This window comes from Plecotus auritus (genome assembly GCF_963455305.1).
Source record: "Plecotus auritus genome assembly, chromosome: 1".
Lineage (NCBI taxonomy): Eukaryota > Metazoa > Chordata > Mammalia > Chiroptera > Vespertilionidae > Plecotus > Plecotus auritus.
The window spans coordinates 69,768,172-69,787,049 of record NC_137770.1 but is presented as its reverse complement, the minus strand read 5'-3'; the positions used below and the strand labels follow the sequence as shown (position 1 = coordinate 69,787,049).

General features: G+C 38.4%; 2 protein-coding genes across 2 annotated transcripts in view; one reads left to right on the top strand and one right to left on the bottom strand.

Annotated features, from left to right (window-relative positions):
- Positions 1-774: 774 nt before the first annotated feature.
- On the bottom strand, positions 775-1,095 carry LOC308253414 (U6 snRNA-associated Sm-like protein LSm7; the record flags this gene model as incomplete). Its single annotated transcript, XM_080678851.1, has 1 exon — positions 775-1,095. One exon carries the CDS (start codon positions 1,093-1,095, stop codon positions 775-777), a length of 321 nt encoding a protein of 106 aa, XP_080534977.1.
- Positions 1,096-1,494: 399 nt separating this feature from the next.
- The window catches only part of WDR76 (WD repeat domain 76), a 36,315-nt gene continuing 18,931 nt past the window's right edge, over positions 1,495-18,878 (top strand). The window contains exons 1-8 of the mRNA XM_080672789.1: positions 1,495-1,605; positions 2,231-2,629; positions 8,342-8,434; positions 9,569-9,624; positions 12,785-12,911; positions 15,103-15,204; positions 15,305-15,348; positions 16,492-16,645. Coding sequence (XP_080528915.1) covers positions 1,540-1,605; positions 2,231-2,629; positions 8,342-8,434; positions 9,569-9,624; positions 12,785-12,911; positions 15,103-15,204; positions 15,305-15,348; positions 16,492-16,645 — 1,041 coding nt within the window. The 5' untranslated portion in view covers positions 1,495-1,539. The remainder of the gene's footprint in view (positions 1,606-2,230; positions 2,630-8,341; positions 8,435-9,568; positions 9,625-12,784; positions 12,912-15,102; positions 15,205-15,304; positions 15,349-16,491; positions 16,646-18,878) is intronic.

Sequence of the window (18,878 nt, the reverse complement as noted above, 5' to 3'; positions counted from 1 at the left end):
CTATACTAGTGGTGGGGTTACAAGGAACTAGGGGACTCCAGGTAAAGGGTGAACGTCGCTTTCAATTTCCTTTCCTCTCTATTTCTGAGGGCATCTAAGTGAGTCTGAATCCTTTTCAGGCTCACATTGCAAGGCAAGATAGTTTTTCCTTAGCTAAAGTGCCAGTGTTTTCAAAGCGAGGTCCTGGCACCAGCAGCGTCAAAATCACCAGGATCCAAGGTAAAAATGTTCTTTCTATCCCATCACATCTTTAAGGTACAGTGAGTGGAACCTTGTTTCTCGAACTTAATTCGTTCCAGAAGGCTGTTGGAGAAGCAATTTGTTCGAAAACTGAATCATTTTTGTCCCCCATTAGAAATAATGTAAATGGAATTAATCTGTTACAGGCCCCCAAATGATTCCGTTTCAACCTTTCTTATATACATGTTAATGCACTGTTTAATCTATAAATAAACACTTATTTTTAAATTTATTGAACCACCCCCTACTAGTCTTAAAGGAATTTTTCATGTATCACTGCCTACAAAATGCTATCACCAGCTGCTTTTTCTTATCCAATCAACAACAGTGTTTTGTTTTGTTTTAACCTATGTTCAATTGCCTGTGATTGCTGTTTTGTGTGCATTTTCACACTTAGCCATTCTTTTTTTTTGAGAGAGATTTGCAATTTCATTAAGAAAACAAAAAATAACCTATACAAAAAGGGAAGTTCCATTTCTGCGGGCACCATTTAAGGCAGGAGGGACAGCTCCAAGTCTGCGCCCTCCCCGCCTGCTAGGCCTCCTGCTGCTGGATGAAGGGATTGGGAATGGCCTCCATGCCATCCTGCGGGCAGATGAGCACCACTGAGGTGCCCCTGCACACCACCAGGCCCAGCTGGCGGGTGTCCTCTGTAAGCTTGTATTGGTCATCAGGGTCTCTCATGTATTCGATGGTGCCATCAAGCACAAGGTTGAGGAGTGGGTCAAAGCCTTTCAGACTTCCACTGGCTTCGCGGCCTCCCTGAAACTTCACCCGGATCGTCTTGTCGATGTACTTGGATAGGTCCAAGATGCTCTCCTTCTTCTTCTTCTTCTTCTCCTCTTTGTTCGCCATCTTGCCGCGCCGCGCCGCTCAGCCTAGCCATTCTTGATGGCCTCTTTCTGTTTTAAACTTGTGCTAATCGAAAGCAACAAAAGCATTGCCTGCAAAATGCTTTTTGTCATGCTGAGGTATCAGCATGAAAGGATTGTCAGATCGAAAACTGAAGTTTTGGTCAACAACCGAGACATTTTTCCTCTTTTTTTTTTTCCCTCTGGGAACAACTTAGAACCCTATTGTTCGAGATGGGAGACGGAGAAGCGAGGTTTGACTGTACTTGAATTTGGGTTGAGAATAGTAAGCTTGCTTCTTTAAGAGACTGCAGTACCTGGCCCGCGCGCCCCGCCCAGAGACCAGCTCGGAGCTGAGCCCGCCGCCCGCGGCGCCGCCACCCCCGCCCAAGGCGCCGCCTCCTCCCGCCCCATATTGGCGGGAAGACGCCGGCTGCTTAGCGGCGGAATGATGTCCGGGTTGTGCGGGGCGGTTGAGGAGAAGGCGGGCTCCAGACCGCTACTCCAAGCGAAGGTGAGACTCGCTTTCGGGTGTGCGCCTACCGCAGTTTTCGTGAGGAGTCTGTGCTTGCGGGGGAGGAGGAGCAGGGGACCCGGCGCCCCGCACTGCCACTCCTCCAAAACTATTTCCCTCCACTGCGCGTCAGGTAGTTGAACGGACTTTCCCCGGTTTCCTTCTAAAGAGAAGCCCGATCCCTGCTCTGGTTTTCTTTTATGGAGTCTAGGCCTTCGGGGCACAGAAAGGTTCTTTGGAACCCCAGGAATAGTGGCAGGATGGGATCAGGGACTCGACATTTGCTTTTGCAGCAGTTATTGTCAGCTCTCACCCTTGGAACAATTCCAGTTACTCAGGAGCTGACAGTTCGGGTAGACTTCTCAGTTACACATTATGGTCATGACGGTATTATCGTTGGTCTGGTAGACTCATATGGGCCAGAAGTGTGTCCAGTATAATAAATAAATCTATTTGGGTTAATAAATTTGGTGTCTAGATTTTGGATGGAAAAAGTTATAGATTTATCAATTTGGATTTATGTTGTTATTATGAAATAGGAATTAGATTTGTTTGCACTGATCTGTAAGCAAAGGTACAGGACCTGGGTTTCTAATACTCTCTTTTTCTTCTTTGGTCTGATTAGGTGAATGAATATAAAGAAAACCAGAACATCTCTTATGTGTCTCAGAGACTAATTTTAGAAAAAACAGCTAAGGTGTGTCTTGTCCCCTTTTCACTCAGTGATTACAAGCCAAATGAATTTAAGCTCCCCAAATCCCTATTAGATAAGAATTCTAACAATGAAGTGGCATGTAAGAAACATAAGAAGACTGAAATAAAGAAAACTTTCAGAGAGATTTTAACTCCGAAGATGAAAGCCACCACATCTTCTAAGACAGAATCCACTCTGCAAAAATCATCCTTAGATGTTCACACAGAAAATCACAAACAACACATGAGCACTTCGGAGACAGTGCTTCTCAGTGTTGATAAGGAAGGCAGTCCGGATGGAGACAGCGATGAAGATACATCATCAGGCCTGGTAAGAGTTTAATTACTGTTTACCCAAATTTTCTTATTTTAAAAATAGAAGTTCTGATAATCACCATTAATTGGTTGCATTGATGTGCGGAATAATATTTCCTTTAAACACAAAAAGGAGACAAATGATGGAGTAGAGAAGATACCTGAGAAAATGTATTAGTTCTATTTAAAATAATCGTTTGAATCAGCTTCAGAAATTAGGCATCTAATTCTTCCGACTTCCGTTGCCTACCAGGAGTGCTGTACTTCATTTAAAGTGACATTTTCTGATTGTTCATTTCTAGTGTATACAAATACAACCGATTTTTGTATATTGATCTTGTATCTTGCAATGTTGCTGAGGCCATTTATTCTAATATTTTTTGGTGTGGATTCTTTAGGATTTTCTATATATAAGACCATGTCCTCTGCATTAAAGATAGTTTTATTTCTTCCTTTCCAATCTGGATGTCTTCTATTTCTTTTACTTATTTATTTTTTAATCTAAATGTCCAGGCTAGAAATTTTATGCAAGATAAGATAAAACTGCACCACATGACAAAAAAATTGATGGACATAGGAGAACAGAAAATGATGTTAGGGAAAGGGAGATAGGATAAGTAAGATGTTTTTATGAAAAAGGAATTCAATTTATATTTTATTGTCTCAGAGGTAAGAACTAGGACCTATGGTGGGACAGCATGGGGTAAATCGTAAGTACATTGGACTGGGGTGGAAGCCTCAGTTTTAGGCATGGCCACTTCTAAGAAACCATGTGCTTTTAAACAAATCATCTCTGTGTTGAGTGGATTATTTAAGACGCGGTTCTCAAAGTTTTAGCCTATATTAAAATTACCTGGAGGGCTTGTTAAAACTCGGTTGCAGGGCTCCACCACCAGAGTTTTGTTTAGTTTTGAATTAAAAAAATTTTTAAGTTGATTTTAGACGTAGGAAGAGAGAAAGATAGAGAAACATTGATTGGTTGTTCCACTTATTTATTCATTAATTGGTTGATGGTTGTATGTGCCCTGACCCAGGATCCAACCCCAGACCTCGACGTGTGGGGACAAGGTTCTAACCAACAAGGTTCAACTGAGCTGTTGAATACAAATGGCCAGAGCGGACATATTTGTCTTGTTTTAGAACTGAGGGGAAAAACTTTCAGTCTTTCACCATTAAGTATGATGTTAGCTGCGAGAAATGTGTTTTTAAAAACCTTATTTCAAAGTGATTATAGATTCATAGCAATCTACAGAAATGGTACAGAGAGGTCTCATGTACTCTTCACCAGTTTTTCCCCATGGGTACATCTTATATAACTATTTTACAATACCCAAAACAGGAGATACACATTGGCACAAGGTGTGTGTATAGTTTTTTATAATTTTATCACATGTGTAGATTCATGTGGCCACCTCCACAATCAAAGATACAGAACTATTCCATCTCCACAAAGAACTCTAGGCTATTGCTTATAGTTATGTTCACCATCCCTAACGCCTGATCCCTGGCAACCATTAATTTGTTTTCCATCTCTACAATTTTATCATTTTGAGAATGTTATATAAATGGATTTATACAATTTGTTAATTTTTGGCATCAAGCATATTTTTAATTCAAGATTTTTCTAATTTGTTTGCCCCCCCCCCTTTTAATCCTCACCTGAGGATATATGCCTTCATTGTTTTTTTCTGTTTTAGAGAGAGAGAGAGAGAGAGAGAGAGAGAGAGAAACACACATTAACATGAAAGAGAAATATCTATTGGCTACTTCCCATACATGCCCCGACTAGGGATTGAACCCGCAACGTAGGCATGTGCCCTGACCGGGAATTGAACCTGCCACCTATTTTTTTTGTTGTGTGAGACCGCTCCAACCAACTGAGCCACCTGGCCAGGGCAATTTGTTTTTTTAAAACATAGCATCCCTTTCTTGTTTTATGAGTGCAGTAACCTTTTTTAAAATATTTTTTATTGACTTTAGAGAGGGAGAAGGAGAGAAATAGAAACATCAATGATGAGAGAGAATCATTGATTGGCTGCCTTCTGCATGCCCCTTACTGAGGATCAAGCCCACAATCTGGGTATGTGCCCTGACTGGATTTGAACTGTGACCTCCTGGTTCATAGGTCGATGCTCAACCACTGAGTCACATCGGCTGGGCTGGATGTCATAACTTTTCAAGTGTCTCTGAAAATAGATTTTTATTTTTTAACTTTAATTTTAATTTTTTATTTATTTTATTGATATTTTACAGAGAGGAAGGGAGAGGGATAGAGAGCTAGAAACATCGATGAGAGAGAAACATTGATCAGCTGCCTCCTGCACACCTCCCACTGGGGATGTGCCTGCAACCAAGGTACATGCCCTTGACCGGAATCGAACCCGGGACCCTTCAGTCCGCAGGCCGTTGCTCTATCCACTGAGCCAAACCGGTTTTGGCTTAATTTTTATTTATTTTTTAAAAAAATATATTTTATTGGTATTTTACAGAGAGGAAAGGAGAGGGATAGAAAGCTAGAAACATCGATGAGAGAGAAACATCGATCAGCTGCCTCCTGCACACCTCCCACTGGGGATGTGCCTGCAACCAAGGTACATGCCCTTGACCGGAATCGAACCCGGGACCCTTCAGTCCGCAGGCCGACGCTCTATCCACTGAGCCAAACCGGTTTCGGCTTAATTTTTATTTTTAAAAAAATCTTTATTGTTGAAAGTATTACATATGTCCCTTTTTCCCCATTGACTCCTTCTAGCCTGCCCCCACCCAGGCCTTCACCACCCTATTGTCTGTCCATGGGATATATATATGTGTGTGTGTACACATGTGTGTGTAAGTACATATATGTATGTATGTATACACACACACGCACACACGCGTACACACACACGTTCTTTGGTTGATCACTTCCCACCCACCCACCCGCCTGCCCTTCTCTCTGAGATTCCACAGTCTGTACCATACTTCTATGTCTCCGGATCTGTTTTCATCAGTTTATTTTGTTCATTAGATTCCACATATGAGTGAGATCATATGATACTTGTCTTTCTCTGACTGGCTTATTTCGCTTAGCATAAAACTCTCCAGGTCCCTCCATGCTGTCTCAAAGGGTAAGGGATCCATCTTTTTTTCTGCTGCATAGTATTTCATGGTATAGATGTACCACAGCTTTGCTTTGTTATCCACTCATCTACTGATGGGCACTTGGGCTGTTTCCAGATCTTAGCTATTGCAAATAGTGCTGCTATGAACATGGGGGTGCATATATTCTTTTTGATTGGTGTTTCAGGTTTCTTAGGATATACTCCTAGAAGTGGGATCTCTGTGTCAAATGGCAGCTCCCTTAAAAAAAATTTTTTTTTGCCTGCCATAACTATTTTAAAATTTTTGAGGAAATTCAATACTGTTTCCCATAGTGGCTGCATTCCCACCTCAGTGTACTAGGGATTGAACATCCTTGCCAGCACTTGTCATTTTGATTTGTTGATGATAGTCATTCTGACAGGTTTGAGATGATACCTCTTGTGGTTTTAATTTGCATCTCTGATGATTAGTGACTTTGAGCATTTTTTTCATATGTCTCCTGGCCATCTGTATGTCCACTTTAGAGAAGTGTCTATTTAGGCCCTTTGCCCATTTTTCAATTGGATTGTTTATCTTCCTTTTGTTAAGTTGTATGAGTTCCATATATATTTAAAATATTTTTTATTGATTTCAGAGAGGACCGGAGAGGGAGAGATAGAAACATCATTGATTGGCTGCCTCCTGCACACCCCCTACTGGGAATCAAGCCCACAACCCAGGCATGTGCCCTGACTGGGAATCGAACCATGACCTTCTGGTTCATAGGTCGACATTCAACCACTGAGCTACACCAGCCGGGCCCTAATATATTTTGGTGATTAACTCTGTATCAGATGTATCATTGGCAAATATGTTCCTTCATAAACCTCATACAGTGGGCTCCCTTTTCATTTTGGTTGATGGTTTCTTTTGCTGTGCAGAAGCTTTTTTTTTTTTTTTTTTAAATATATATTTTATTGATATTTTACAGAGAGGAAGGGAAAGGGATAGAGAGCTAGAAACATCGATGAGAGAGAAACATCGATCAGCTGCCTCCTGCACACCTCCCACTGGGGATGTGCCCGCAACCAAGGTACATGCCCTTGACCGGAATCTAATCCGGGACCCTTGAGTCCGCAGGCCAACGCTCTATCCACTGAGCCAAACCGGTTTCGGCTGTGCAGAAGCTTTTTATTTTGATGTCGTCCCATTTGTGTACTTTTTCTTTAGTTTCCCTTGCCCTAGGAGAAGTATTGGCAAATATATTGCTACAAGGGATGTCTGAGATTTTGCTGCCTGTGGTTTCTTCTAAGATTTTTTATGGTTTCATGACTTACATTTAAGTGCTTTATCCATTTTTCGTTTATTCTTGTTTATGGTGTAAGTTGGTGGTCTAGTTTAATTTTGGGGGGTGTACCTGTCCAATTTTCCAAACACCATTTATTTATTTTGGATCCTCACTCGAGGATACTTTTCCATTGATTTTTAGAGACAGTGGAAGAGAGAGCGAAAGACAGAGAAATATTAATGTGAGAGAAACACTTCGATTGGTTGCCTCCGGAATGCGCCCTTACCAGAGCCAGGGCTGGGGAGGAGCCTGCAACCAAGGCAATCCGAGGGCCTACTCTCTCTTCACTAAACCAAACCTGCTAGGGCCCAAACACCATTCATTCATTCATTCATTCATTCATTCATATATTTATTTATTTATTTATTTTCAAATTTTTATTAAGGTATTATATGTGTACATATCTTACCATTGCCCCCCACCCCCAAACACCATTTATTGAAGAGACTATCTTTACTCCATTGTATGCTCTTGCCTCCTTTGTGATAATATGCCTAGCCTTGGGTCTTTTTTCATTCCTTGTGCCGTGTACTCATTGGGCCCTTTTTCCTTTCTTTGTCAATCCTCACCAGAGGATATTTTTTTCCATTGATTTTTAGAGGGAGTGCAAGGGAGAGAGGGAGAGAAAGAGAGAGAGAGAGATAGGGATGTGAGAGAGACACATCAAGCAGGGCTGGGGACCAAACCTGCAACCCAGGTACATAGCCTTGACCAGGATATTTACTCGAGACCCTTTGGTGCTTGGGCCGACACTCTGTCCACTGAACCACACCAGCCAGGGCTCATTGGGCCCTTTTAATGTTATATTTTCAGAAACTTTCTTGTATTATTTCTCTGCTTTACCTCCCCCCAACTATTGGATATTGGACTTTGACAATGGCTTCTCTAGTCATATTGCATTTTCTGTTCATGCGGTTTTTTGTTGTTCTTTTTAGATTTCCTTAACACTTTTCGATGAATTTAAGTTTTTCTGTTACTGAGTTCTTTCTTATTTTGTTTAATAAAAATATAACTTTTTGTAATAGTATAATTAATGGCCAGTAGGAAATAATTTGCTATTAGGTTATACTACTTGACTTGATATCAGATCACTTGTTATTTAATTGGGAAGCCATACAAATATCTTGTGATTATCCCCCATTCAAACGCTTTTACTTGATATCTAATAAAGCAGAGATTATGTGCTCTTTGATAAGACATGAAATGAATAGGTGCAATTTAAAGGAAAGTATACATGCAGAGAATTGAACACCTAGTTTTGTGAGGTGCTTTTGCTGTAGATTATGTAAACTAACAGAATCTTTTTGGTGTAATTCATAGGATGATTTTTCAGGATTGTCACCATATGAAAGGAAGAGACTGAAGAACATATCAGAAAATGCAAACTTTTTTGCTTCACTTCAGTTGTCTGAGGTTTGTGTGGAGTTTCTAATTAAAACCAAGATACCTTTCCTGTTGCCAGTAAGTCAGTAAAATATTCACATATCAGGTTTCATAGTGTCAGGTGAGGTTCAGTAAATTAGGAGCAAGTTTTGCACTTAATAGAAAGAGATTACCATACTTTATTAATTCCAAGACTTTTCTTTCATTTTAATACTTTTGAAATAAGCATCTTAAAACTATAACTGGCACCTCCTCCCCTCCTCTGGTGGTACATAAAGTAATGATGGCTTATGAAAAGTTGTCTTGGATTCAAAGAAACAGGGTATGTTTTAGTGGTTTCTTTAATGGATAAAGGAGAAGGAAGGATGGGTTGAAGGATGTGTGGTAGACGAAGGAGAAGACAAGCTTTTTTAAAAAATAAATTTTAGACTGTAATGATAGATGGGAATAAGATTTGTATAGGGAGTGTTAAGGATAAGTGGCTAGATCTATACTAATATTTTATAATCATTATAATTAAATGTATAATTTACATGGTGTCGTTATACTGGGCGGTAAACTTCTATGTGTGAGAGAATAACTATTTAGGAGGATGTGTGATGTTCACCCCAAAATAATAAATTGAATTCTCCAAATACCAGATTCCCAAGTATTAAGTATATGTTTGCATCTTGAAGGGAGGGTGAGTTAATATAATTTTATATAACTAAATTATATACGTGTGTCATTAATGACAGTTCATGAGAAATTTAGACAGACTATCTCTAATTTTGATTTTAGTTATCAGAACTTCTGATTTGATTTATTATATAAGTATAACCTATAACTTTTCTAGAAGATATCAAAGTATGATTGCCTTAGTGGAAGTTAAATCTTTTGATTTATAATAGTATATTTGATTAAATGTTTAATGTTTAATCATGTAATCTCATTAGCAACCTGGTTTAAGGCATCAGAATGTCAGTACTTTAGACAGTATTAGATACTTGCTTTTATTATTAATAGTATATTTGTCTCAGGTCTACTACCAAGAGCAGGTATCATATTTTAAGGATCTTTATTTCCTGTATAGATCTTAGTTTATGTGGATATAGTGGCAGATACTTAATATTTTAAAAGGTAAACTGTGTAGTTATAAGCTATTATACTTTGTATATTTTGCAGTCAGCTGCAAGGTTCCGTGAAATGATAAAGAAGAGACAGCCTTCTGAATCCAGAAGGTAAAAGATATGATTTACAGTGTCTGCTCTGAGATATATTGCTGAGTTGTTTTATAATTTGAAAAAATGATTCAGCAGAGTAAAATAAGTAAAATCAGAAACTCTGTAATTTAATCTTAATTCTTATATGATTTCTGAGAGAATTCTACCTTTACTAACTAAAGTTCTCATCCTCATCAAAGGAATATAGAGGAAATAGAATCTTGAAAGCTGAATTTTATTTCTATTTAATACTTTTAATACTGTTGCTGTTAATGGAGGGAAATCTTTACTTTCACTAAATTTTCTTATTTTTGCCTAGAAAACTATTATTTTTTCCCCTTTTTAATATAATTTATTGGGGTAACATTGGTTAATAAAATTATATAATTTCAGGTATACAATTCTATACATCATCAGTATATTGTATTTTGTGTTTACCACCCCATGTCAAGTCACCTTCCATTACCATTTATTCCCCTTGTACCCTCTTCTACTTCCCCTCACTGAAAACTGTTTTTCTTAAGATTCTTCTACTTTCTTTTAACTTTTCTGGCTGTCTTTTTGTGTTTTCTTTTACATTATTAGAATTGATTTCAGAGAGGAAGGGAGAGGGAAGAGAGAGATAGAAACATCAATAGTGAGAATCATTGATCAGCTGCCTCCTGCACTCCCCCTACTGGGGATGGAACCCGCAACCTGGGCATGTGCCCTTGACTGGAATTGAACCAGGGACCTTTCAGTCCACAGGCTAACACTCTATCCAATGAGCCAAACCAGCTAGGGCTTTATCTCATTTAATTTTGATAACAACCAAATGTTGGAGGTAATATATCTATTTTGTTAGAGAACAGGCTCAAAGAGGTAAAGTAATTTGCTTAAGGTCAAAATAGCTCAGAAGTGGAAGTTTCAGGATCTGAGCTCCAGGATACCTTAGCTTAAGTTCTATCTACTGCATTTTAGCAGTGCTTATGTATAAGTGAAGAAACTAAAAATCTTGGTATCATTAGATCATTTGTTTAGTGCTAATGGTAATGAAATATAGCCTCACTTTAATTGGTTTAATATTTTTTAAATTTATTGATTTTAGAGAGAGGAGAGGGGTAGAGAGAGAGAGAAATCGATTTGTTGTTTCACTTATTGGTTGCTTCTGGTATGTGCCCTGACCGAGGATCCAACCCATAACCTTGGCATATCGGAACGATGCTCTAACCATCTGAGCTGCCGGGCCAGGGCCTTGGTTTGATTTTAATAAGGTCGATTAACTTCAGGAAAGCTAAACTTAATTATGGCCATATATTTGCGAGTGTGTAATGTTAGAAGAGGAACGTTATTAATCCCACAAAGCAGTAGCACTGGTTATGTTGCCAGCTGATTAATAGCTTTATGTTTGCATATTTTTTATTAGTAAAGATTGGTGATTTGTTCCCAAATTCATTCTTAGGCGACTTTATTGTTATTTTCAATGTGCATGAATCTGTGCACCGGGCCTCTAGTATTTATGTATTTTAAAATTCATTCATGTTGATATGTACAGCTTTATTTCATTAATTTTTGTTGCTGAATGAATGTATTATACACACCCATGTGCAGGTTTTGTGTAGATTCTCGTGGAGTTTTTAACTCCCAGACTTGTCCACACTGAGCCTCCAGCAGTTGGTCAGTTACAGTTTAGGTTTTTCTGGTGGTTCAGGCACTGGTTTCCCTGGCGGCTTTCATTCCTGAGTCTCTGCTCCAGTAAGCCATGAGTCCTGTGTTTTCCTGTATGTCTCGCCAATATTGGGGTCAGTGGTTTTTACTGTGTCCTTGCCACTCTTAAGGATCCTAGAAAAGTTGTTGATTTTTCTGTCCACCTTTAAAAAAATTTTTTAATTCTTTATTGTTGAAAGTATTAAACATATGTCTCCTTCCCCCTCCCCCATCACATTGACCTCTCCCTGGCTGCTCCCACCCCTCACCATGAGACATAGTGGTGACTTTCAAGCTCTCTACATGTGGAATCAGAAATTGGAAGTTCTGAACTACTATTTTAAAATGAAAAATAGGCCCTAGCTGGTTTGGCTCAGTGGATAGAGTGTCGGCCTGTGGACTGAAGGGTCCTAGGTTCAATTCCAGTCAAGGGCACATGCCCGGATTGCAGGCTTGATTCCCAGTGTGGGGCATTCAGGAGGCAGCTGATCAATGATTCTCTCTCATCATTGATGTTTCTATCTCTTCCCTCTCTCTCCCTTCTTCTGTGGAATCAATAAAAATATATTAAAAAATAATAATTAAAAAAGAAAAAGTGCATTAAAATGTAGGGTATATATAGAGTGGGGCAAAAATAGGTCAACAGTTGTTTGTATGGAAAATAATACAATAATACATAAGTAATAAGAATAAACTTTCACGTACTCACAACTGTAAACCTACTTTGCCCCACCCTGTATATGATTTTTAAAAAGTAAACTATATGGAAGGGAATATAATGAAATGTTTAAGTCTCTTTCCCATCCTAGATCTTAGTTCTCCAGGCCTTCTCCCTAGAGGAAACCACTCTTAAAAGGTTCAGGTATATTCTTTTAAAAAAAAAAATATATATTTTATTGATTTTTTACAGAGAGGAAGGGAGAGGGATAAAGAGTTAGAAACATCGATGAGAGAGAAACATTGATCAGCTGCCTCCTGCACACCCCCTACTGGGGATGTGCCCGCAACCAAGGTACATGCCCTTGACTGGAATCGAACCTGGGGCCCTTGAGTCCACAGGCCGATGCTCTATCCACTGAGCCAAACCGGCTAGGGCAGGTTCATGTATATTCTTCAACAGGTGATCTCAGCATGCACAAATGTATGTGTATATGTAACCTTTTTGTAAAAAATAAATAATATTTAATATGCACTGGACCTTGTTTTTGCTTCCTTCTTATGAGTTCATTTCATATTAACATAATATTTCATTCTTTATTATGGCTACAAATTATTCTATTTGATATGTATGTCATAATTTATTTAACACCCTTCATTTCCCCATGATGACATTTATGATGCTTTCAGAGTGTTAATTAAAATCAGTATAGCCATGTACATATTGCAGTGTGTAACTATATCCATGAGATCCATTCCTAGAAGTTATCCCCTTAATATTAGTGAATTCATATAACTTTTATGAGTATAACATGAGTTTTTTCCACTTCTTTAGAAAGAAGCCTAAGAAGAGAGAAAATGGGATTGGATGTAGAAGATCAATGCGATTACTAAATGTAGATCCTTTAGGAGTTTTATTACCGGAAACCCCAACCCAGCCAATAGTAGTAGAAGATGAAAATGTAAGCAAGAGTGCAAATACAATATATTAACTCAACAAAATACTGAAAATTTTGAAGTGTTTGAAATTAGGCTAAAAGGTCACTAAATTATGTTTAATTTGTATTTATTAATTTGGTGCTTGACTGTTGAATGGTTTAATGCAGCAGTTTTCAACCAGTGTACCCCAAGAATTTTTAAAACATGCAATCCCTGACTATTTAGTTAGGGGCACTGATCTCTTTTGCTTTACATTGTCAGATAAAATGATAACAGCTGTCCGTTTGAATGAATCAGAATTATACCTATTTTTTTTTGTCAGATCGGCCAAAATACGTTTTTTGGTGTGCCGCAGAATTTTAGTAATTAGTTTATATGTGCCATGAGATGAAAATTGCTGGTTTAATGACTAAGATTTCTAAGTAATTCCTTGGTTGGATTCTGTATCTCTACTATGGGATTGTGGGTAAATGAGTTAACCTTTTTGAGTCCTGGTTTTCCCATTTTTTAAATGGCAACAATAATAGAAACCTCAATAGAGTGTTGTGAGGGTTAAATGAAATAGTTTCTATAAAGATCCTTACATTTTATTAGGCCTTAGTAAGTAATCAATAAATGGTAGTTATTAATTAATATTATTAATAAATAATATGTGTTAATAGTAATGGAATTTTTAGCTATAGTTTAATTTTATGTTGTCTGGGTGGAAAGAGTCTTATTTACCAAACTAGTGGCCCGGTGCACGAAATTTGTGCATGGGGCGTGTGTGTGGGGGGGGTCCCTCAGTGGCCTGCACCCTCTCCAATCTGGGACCCCTAGGAGGATGTCCGACTGCCACTTCCTGTGGGATTGGGCCTAAACCAGCAGTCGAACATACCTCTCACAATCCAGGACTGCTGGCTCCTAACCGCTCACATGCCTGCCTGCCTGATCGCCCCTAACCACTCTGCCTGCTGGCCTGATCACCCCCAACTGCCCACCCCCGCCAGCCTGATCGCACCCAGTTGCCCCCTCCTGCTGGCCTGATCGCCCCCAACTACCCCCCCTGCCAGCCTGATTGCCCCCAATTGCCCCCCCTGCCAGCCAGCTCGCTCCCGACTGCCCCCCCTGCTGACCTGCTCGCCCCCAACTGCCCCCCCTACCGGTCTGCTCCCCACTGACTGCCCCCGCTGCTGGCCTGGTCGCCCCCAACTGCCCTCCCCTGCAGCCCTGGTCACCCCTAACTGCCCTCCCCCGCTGGCCTGGTTGCCCCTAACTGCCCTCCCCTGCTGGCCTGATCGCCCACAACTACCCTCCCCTGCCAGCCATCTTGTGGCAGCCATCTTTGACCACATGGGGGCGGCCATCTTGTGCAAGGGCGTGAGGGTCAATTTGCATATCACCTCTTTATTATATAGGATTATTGTCTAAATAAGATTTTAATCTTAAATAATTTTAGTCTAAATATATTTTTTATTCAAGAGCACCTTCTATTTTTAACACTATATCTCTAAGTGTTTAATTATAATTTGGAAAATAACACTAATTAGGCTCATGCTTTGGAAGCGAATTGCCAATTAAGCTACTGTGGGAAGAGTAGCTTTCAAAATTTTTTGAAGCCTCCACTCAAAATAAGAAATATATTTACATTGAACTCATTACACACACACACAAACACACGCACGCACACATGCACACACGCACGCGCACACACACCCCTAAAACAAAACTTGTGAAATGATACTTACCCTTACTACATGTGATGCACTTTTGTATTTTCTATTCTATTCTTCTTTTTTCCATATTCTCTATTCTTATTCCCTAAAACACATTGCTGGTTGTGACATTAAAGTGATTTCATGATCCATAGGTTACAATCACTTTTAAAGACACTGGCATAGAAAAATAACTTTGATTAATGAAATTGAACTGTCTGAATCAACTCTCATAACCAGTTATTGGCAGTGGAACTTTGAGTAAGTTAACTCCTTTAAGTTTCATTCCAGTGTTTTTAAAATGTGATACCTCCTTTGCTGGATTGAGATGATTGAAAGATAATGCATTTTATTACTTATAGGATACATGACATTCATTCATTGAGCAACTATTTTTGAATGCTAATGATGTGTCACCCCTATTTTTGGTATTGAAAGTAAAGTAGTGAAAAATCTCAAGCCTCCATTCTAGGGCAGGGTGACAATCAACTCTTATATGTTTTTATTTTTTTTATAACAGCCTTTGTTACCTCCTGGGCCTTTAGAAATGACTCCTGAAAATCGAGATGATAACAGTGAACTATTTAAAGGATTTCTACGGACTTGGGCAGAAGTGAACAAGGTATCAGTTGGGAAGGCTTACATAAGCTTTTAGAATCATTTGTTAATGAAAATTCAGTACATATATTAACTTAATACTTTGGTCTCTCCCATTGTTTCAGACAAGTAGTAAGAATACTGAGAAGGGGTTATCGAGCATTAAAAGGTCAGTTAAAATTCCTGGTCTTTATTTACATTTTCTGAGAGCTTTAAATTATAAAAACTATAAAATTGGAAATTTTGAAAATGAGGTGAAAATTTTACCCATAATATTTCCTAACAACTATTGATTTTTAAAAAAATATATTTTATTGTTTTTTTACAGAGAGGAAGGGAGAGGGATAGAGAGGTAGAAACATCAATGAGAGAGAAACATTGATCAGCTGCCTCCTGCACACCCCCTACTGGGGATGTGCCAGCAACCAAGGTACATGCCCTTGACGGGGATCGAACTTGGGACCCTTGAGTCCCCAGGCCGACGCTCTAGCCACTGAGCCAAACCGGTTAGGGCTGATTTTGTGTATTTCCTTTAAAGTATTGCCATATGCAATAACTCTAGGATATAAGCTTCATGAATGTAGGGGTTTTGTCTCAATTCCCAGAATAGTGCCTGGCACGTAGTATATATTCTTTTGAATGACTGAATCCACAAACATTTTTACTCTGTGTTCTTTTATTTTTTTATTGAATTTATTGGGGTGATATTGGTTTGTTATGTTCTAATGTTTATACAATTTTGCATTATGCTTTTTCATTAACATTGTGGTTGAACGTTACTAGAGTCTTTAAATTTTTTAATAATTGCAGAATATTTTATTGAGTAGGTGGAATTTACTTAACCTTCTCTTACCTTCTTGGTATTTGGAGTTGTTTTCTGTTTAGTTTTGTGTGCTTGTATGTGTGCAAGTGTTTGTTGAAGTATACTGTATATGTATGATAGTAGATTATTTCCTTAGGATAGATTCCAGAAGTGATATTACTGCGTCAGATATTATGGACATATTTATGGCTTTTAGTACACATTGCTGAATTGTTTTTCAAAATCTTTTGAAAATCTTATATGAATTTACTCTGCTACTAGCAATATATATGAATGTATATGTTTAACTGTAGCCTACTAGCTTTTTATAAATAAAGAATAGTACCTCATTATTTACTTGGATTTCTTTGGTTGAATATTATCAGGAGGTTGAATATTTCCCCACATTTGTTTACTAATAGTGTGTTTTTTTTCTTTTGTGTCATCTTTTTATTTATTTTGTCAATTAAGAATGGTTTTATGTCTAAAATATAACTTTAATTTTCTCAGCTACAAAGCCAATTTAAGTGGCATGGTCATTAGTGAAGATACTGTTTGTAAAGTTACCAGAGGTTCAATATTCTCTATGGCTCTTCATCCATCAGAAATTAGAACTTTGGTGGCAGCTGGGGCCAGATCTGGGCAAGTTGGACTTTGGGATTTGGTAAGTTATTAATATTTTGAAGATACAAAGTTTGACTAAAGTAAATAGTCTGCAAAAAATAGCCTAGAACTGTATGTTTATAGGTGTTACTTATTTATAGTTTTGTGCTTTGTGATTCCAAATTATAGAAATCTGAGAAATTTAAATTTGCTTTATAGAGCTTTAACATTTTTAGTTTGAATATCGTTAGTCATCTGGGCATAAATTGACTGCCAAGAAATTTTATTATAACTTTAAATGTATACATGAAAAGATCACACAAAGTTCTTATTTTTCTAATTATGTTTAAAATACAGTTTCTCAGACTTATAGATACAGAGAACATTTTGACTGTTGCCAGATGGAAGGGGAATTGAGGGGATGGGTGACAAAGGTGAAGGGATTAAGAAGTAAAATTGGTTGTTACAGAATAGTCATGGGAATGTAAAGTACAGCATAGGGAATATAGTCAGTAATATTCTCATAACTATGTATGGTGTTAGATGGCTGTGAGATTTATCGGGGTAATCAGTACGTTATGTAATGTCTAATCACTGGGGTGTACACATGAAACTAATATAACAATACATGTCAACTGTAATTGAAAAATAAAAATGATTTTGGTGTTGTGTCTAAGAAATCTTTGTCTAGGTCAAAATCTTAAAGATTTTCTCCTGTTCCCCTCCCCCCTCCCCCAAACTTCTATAGTTTTAGCTTCCATGTTTAGTTTGCCGATCTATCTTGAGTTATTTTTTTGTTTGTGTGAGGTAAGGGCCCAAGTTTATCTTTTTTCTTCTTTTTTTTTTTCTTTATTGATTAAGGTATTACATATGTGTCCTTATCCAAGTTTATCTTTTTATATGTGAATATCCAGTTGTCCCAGTACTATTTGTTGAAAAGACAATACTTTCCCCATTGAATTGCCTTGACACTCCCTTGTTTTTTATTTTGTTTTATTGATTTGAGAGAGAAACATTGATTTATTGTTTCACTTCTTTATGCATTCATTGGTTGATCCTTCACTTGATCTTAGCCAAAAGGCTGAGAAGTGATCATTGGTTGATTCTCTGATATTTCCTGACCAGGGATTGAACCCTCAATCTTGGTGTATCGGGATGACACTCTAACCAACTGAGCTACACAGCCAGGGCTCTTAATTTTTTCTCCTAATTTTCTGTCAGTTTTGTAGTCTCACCTAGGATCAAAAGTTCAGTTAGCCTTTATTCAGTCATCCATCCACCCACACATTGAGTATTTTGTGTGAGGTGTTACTCTAATACTCCCCCACCATAGACATTTGTGAGCAAAGACTGTCTCTGTCCACATAGAGTTTAGAATTTAGTAGCAAGAGCAGGATTAATGAGATAATTATCAACTGTGTAATTTCATCTTTGGTAAGTGGATTATACACTGATTCATGCCATGAAGGAAAAGTAGTGTTTTGAAAACACATAACGGGGGACTGGCCTAATTTGCACGACCAGGGAAGGCATCCCTGAGGAAGTGAGAACTGAGTTGAGATTTGAAAGCTAAGTAGTAGGAGTAAGCCAAGTAAAGAAAAGGGAAAGAGTGTTTCAGACCAGGGAACAGCGTGTCAAGGACCTTAAGCAGGAGGTGCTTACTTGATGCATTCCAGGGCCTATGAGAATGCCTGTATGGCTGGAGCATAGACAGCAAAGGATGAACAAAGGCGATGAATGGACTAGGAGGAAGCTGTAGAGGTGGGCAGAAGGCTGATGTATATCTTTATAATTTTTGTTAAGAATTTTGTTTTTATCCTAAAACCATTGAAGAGTTTTAGGCTGGGTGTTCCCTTTATTCCTTATGTAAAGTCCTTTTATGTTTTTGCCCCTTTATTTCCATTCTTTCTGCCAACATGGTGGGCCAGGGCCCCACCTCCTTTTTTGGGATTACCATAATCGTCTTAACTGGTGCTTGTACTTCCAGCTTTCCTATACCAATCCAGTGTGCACCGATAGTCACAGGCTCAAAACAAACTGGTTTAGACTCATTTAGGTTTAAAGTAGGCTCATTCTTAACCTGGGGTATTTCGTTTAAAATGGGGGATTGGAATTTTCTCATAAAATGAACAAAATATAGTCACATCGGAAAAAAAGTTACTTAAAACAATAAGGAAGAAATATAACTTAAAAACTACTTACCAGGACAGAAACAAATTCTGTAGCCGAGATGATAGGGAGCACGGTGTGGTTTAGCTTCTACCCTGAAAATCCGTTCTGGTGAATTGACCACA